General features: G+C 42.9%; 1 protein-coding gene across 1 annotated transcript in view; it reads right to left on the bottom strand.

Annotated features, from left to right (window-relative positions):
- her13 (hairy-related 13) overlaps positions 1-1038 on the bottom strand; it is a gene marked incomplete in the record, with an annotated part of 6275 nt that overhangs the window by 4767 nt on the left and 470 nt on the right. The window contains 2 exon segments of the mRNA XM_014015002.1: positions 654-735; positions 823-858. Coding sequence (XP_013870456.1) covers positions 654-735; positions 823-858 — 118 coding nt within the window.

The raw sequence follows: 1038 nt of genomic DNA, 5'->3' as shown, positions 1-1038 counted from the left end.
GTCATGAAGCACCTTGGATAATCTCCAGAAATCAGTTTAAAGGGTAATAAAATAATTGCTGATGTAATATTTTCCCTCTAACTATTACAAAAACACAAAATAAATAAAAATAAGTATTTATATTTGTGTAAAAGCTGTTTAGATTGTCAAAAAGCCTGTGTTTTTAGGGTTATTAACGAAGTTCGTGTGCTCAGACCAGTAATATTTGGGGTCAGAAGTTTTTGCCATGAATATTTTGTGGGTCAGAAGATAAAAAGTTTGGGAACCACTGACCTATACAGCCACAGCTCAGTGAGAACTGTTAAATAACATCCAGCTCTCTGTGTGCAGCATTAAATCTCTGCTGAATCTGAAGTCCACAGCATCGACCAAAGAAACAACCGACTGGAAAGAGATTTTAAATGGAAAACCCCAAACGATGTAGACTTATAATAAACAGATAAGTGAACAGAAGTTGGTCTGAGACTCAGACTTGAGTTTTTTCTGGATTTAGTTTTTTTTTTTAATCTTCCAGCTGAAACCTGCATCCTTCATTCATCACATTAAACTCAGAGTTAAGCCCCCAGTAAAGGTTTATCTGAAGGCTGAGCTGTGTTCTCTATCATTACTGGCTCCAGCTGTTCTGTCATCCAGCAGCTGGACTGAGGTCTGACCTTGGGTCCGGTTCTTCAGAATGTCCTCCACCTTCTTCACGGTCATCTCCAGCACCTCTGCGTTCTCCATCTTAGAGTGAAACTGTGGTGGGGGGGGGGGGAGTCAGGTTAGATCCTTTAGAACCGGTGAGGGGCAGTGAGTTGGGCTCGGTACCGGCTCGGTTCTCACCTCTGTGTCCGCCAGCAAAGAGCGCAGCTCCTGCAGGCTCTCAGCAGTAACAGAGCAAAAGTGAAAGTGAAACTTACTGTCCGCTGCTCTCCACACTGCTTCTCACTCAGTGAAGCTCTTTCTGATTCAAAATACATTTGAGGAAAAGTATTTTCAGACGCCAAGTAAACTGTGTCATAGCACACGGGCGAAACAAAACACACACGCGCGCGTGTG

Source organism: Austrofundulus limnaeus, unplaced genomic scaffold (genome assembly GCF_001266775.1).
Source record: "Austrofundulus limnaeus strain Quisiro unplaced genomic scaffold, Austrofundulus_limnaeus-1.0 Scaffold121, whole genome shotgun sequence".
Lineage (NCBI taxonomy): Eukaryota > Metazoa > Chordata > Actinopteri > Cyprinodontiformes > Rivulidae > Austrofundulus > Austrofundulus limnaeus.
The sequence above is the reverse complement of the archived record's forward strand: the minus strand, read 5'-3'. Positions and strand labels throughout refer to the sequence as shown.